Here is a 2546-nt window from a genome sequence, read left to right as displayed (position 1 = left end):
TAAATAAGGCGAACCAAAAACTTCGGTCGGTAAGCTTCACGCTTACACTTTTCTGTAATCAAAATATAATCAACTATCCCTTCTTATCGACCTAGACATTCTTAAATAATAGAGTTGGTTACACATAAAAATGAAACAAATAAAAGCCATCCAAAAATGAACCAATTCAAATTTCAAATAAAACTATAATATCTTCTTGTAACTTGTTCCCCAATCTTCATACATTTATGCGGGTAGCCAATTGGGTTGGGTCGGATCCAATCGAATCAAATGCTCCCACGTCATAAAGTTTGAAGAAGCTTTAACCAATTGTACGTTTATGCATCGGTAACTTGTATTTTGGTTTTATCAATGGTGTAATCTTCATCTTTGGATCTTTATTTGGTTGAAGACTGGTTTGTATTGTGATCATTTTTTATTAATAAAAGTCGAAGCATGAGATAAAATATAAGCATGTCGCAAATGGTGTACTTAGTAAAATGTTCGTTCATTTTTGTCTATAAATATTTTGTAGAATGTCTGTTCATGTATGTTTATTTACGCACATAATACATATACACATAGCCCGGACTATGTCCGGTCCAGAGGCCCGGTCTTAAGCCATCATGCGGTGTTACCCGTCTGGACAACACTCTAGGGTTCAAGGTATGTAGTTTTCTAACATGTAAAAAAAAACACACATTTTTGTCATAAGGAATATATAACCAAAGTTAAAGATACAATAAAACGCAATTTTAAATAAAAAATATCGTTACATCTGTTTAAAACTTTTTTTGAAGGTCCAATATAACATCATCATTCGCTTGAAAAGTCTTGGCAAGAATATCAGTCGCGATTTCCGGTTTCGGCCCGAAAATCACATTCGCAATTGGCATCACTCCCGGGTTCTGGCTACTCAACGCTGAGATCGCGATCGCATTCGTGTTCCCATTATTTCTTTGGTAATGTACAAGATTTTTGGGGAACACGAAAACATCACCTTTACACAATACTCTAGTAATATGTCGGTTTTCGGGGTTTGATGTGATAAATCCGACCTCGAGACTACCTTCCAACACGGTAATGATTTCCGAGGCACGGGGATGCGTGTGGGGCGGGTTGAGCCCCCCTGGTGCGAAATCAACACGTGCCAATGAGATTCCTAACGTGTTGAGCCCGGGCAATTGTTGCACGTAAACCGAGGTCACCTTCGATCCCATTGGGTTTGATGTGTTCCCCTTTATGTGGAGCCCACCATAATAAAAATCATTGGCATGAACCGCGTGCGGGTTTTTGCAAGTATACCCGTTTACCAAAACTATCATAAAAAAACCGATTATTATTAAACCGAAAACGAAACCTTTCACGAATTAACATATTTAAGAAACGAAATAATGTACCGGGGCCTTTTAAATCCGCCACACAAAAATCTTGAAGAGGGCCCTGGACCTGGCCTGTAACCATGGAAACGGAGAAAATGAAAACAAACAATAGAATCACAAACAGGTCTAATACACGAGCCATTAACGGATGGAGATCGATGAGGCAAGTTTGCGGGTTTGATGATTTAGGTATGAAAAGAATGCAAAAAAGCCATAGCCAAGCCTTGAATAATCAAAACGGTCTTATGTTGGCTCTTAAACAAGGCTTTTTTGTATAAGAGTTTGGGTTTGTTTGTTTATTTTGTTATCTTAGGAATGGGCTAATGACAAAAACTAATATTTTTTTTTGGTTTTAGTTTTTCATTGGGATATCAGACTGAGTCAAAAGTTTTTCATTGGGATTGATTTAATTACCGAATTTAGCTTAACCACATATTTATTTTTCTATTTATTAAATGGGATGAGGTGATATCTTAAAATTTTATAAGACCACTCATTGTGGGGTTCAAAGGGGCGGCAAAAGTTGATGTGGCAAGGTCTCAACCCCGCACACATTGTGCTGGGTTGTTAAGGTTCGGGCGCTAAAGGGTGGGTTTTAACAGACAGGACTAGTCTATTAGCCAGCGAAACAAGACAAGAGCTTTAAGCTAACACAATTAAGGCTAATAGAATTACAATATTGTCTTTTATGTTTGTACCAAATTTCACTTATTGTCCTTTATCTTTAAAATTGATCGATTTATCCTTTATGTTTACCAATCAAACAACATTTCTCTTTTGACCCTAACTCAGTTTTTCTCGTTAAATCATAGCATGTGCCTTGCATATGAGGGCAAATTAGTCATTTTATCTATTAAATTTAAAATATTTTAATAAATTAACAAAAAAACGTAATACATATAAATAATATGTAGATACATATACACACACACTCACTCTCTCTCTCTCTCTCTCTCTCATTACCACCAGCCACCACCGCCTGGTTCACCACCACACCACACCCACCAACCGCCTTACACATTGGTGGTGGTGGCGGCGAATGAGGTGCTGGTGGTAAAGATAAAGAGAGGTGTGTGTGTGTGTGTGAGGGAGGGAGAGAGAGAGAGAGAGAGAAAAAGAAGGGAAATATGATGTGTGTATTATATTGTTTTTTCTTATTTTAAAAAATATATATCTATATTCTTT

General features: G+C 37.1%; 1 protein-coding gene across 1 annotated transcript; it reads right to left on the bottom strand.

The window, feature by feature from the left end:
- Window positions 1-761: 761 nt before the first annotated feature.
- Window positions 762-1503, bottom strand: LOC143600701 (putative germin-like protein 2-1). Its single transcript, XM_077078318.1, has 2 exons — window positions 1380-1503; window positions 762-1297 (listed from the first exon to the last, which is right to left on the bottom strand). The coding sequence occupies exons 1-2, from the start codon at window positions 1501-1503 to the stop codon at window positions 762-764; spliced, it is 660 nt and encodes a 219-aa protein (XP_076934433.1).
- Between the last annotated feature and the right edge of the window lie 1043 nt (window positions 1504-2546).

Source organism: Bidens hawaiensis, unplaced genomic scaffold, assembly GCF_021521415.1.
Source record: "Bidens hawaiensis isolate Kalapana, Puna unplaced genomic scaffold, B.hawaiensis_p1.1 tig00054804_1, whole genome shotgun sequence".
Classification (NCBI taxonomy): Eukaryota; Viridiplantae; Streptophyta; class Magnoliopsida; order Asterales; family Asteraceae; genus Bidens; species Bidens hawaiensis.
Note: the sequence above shows the minus strand (reverse complement) of the source record. Positions and strands in the feature narration are given on the sequence as shown.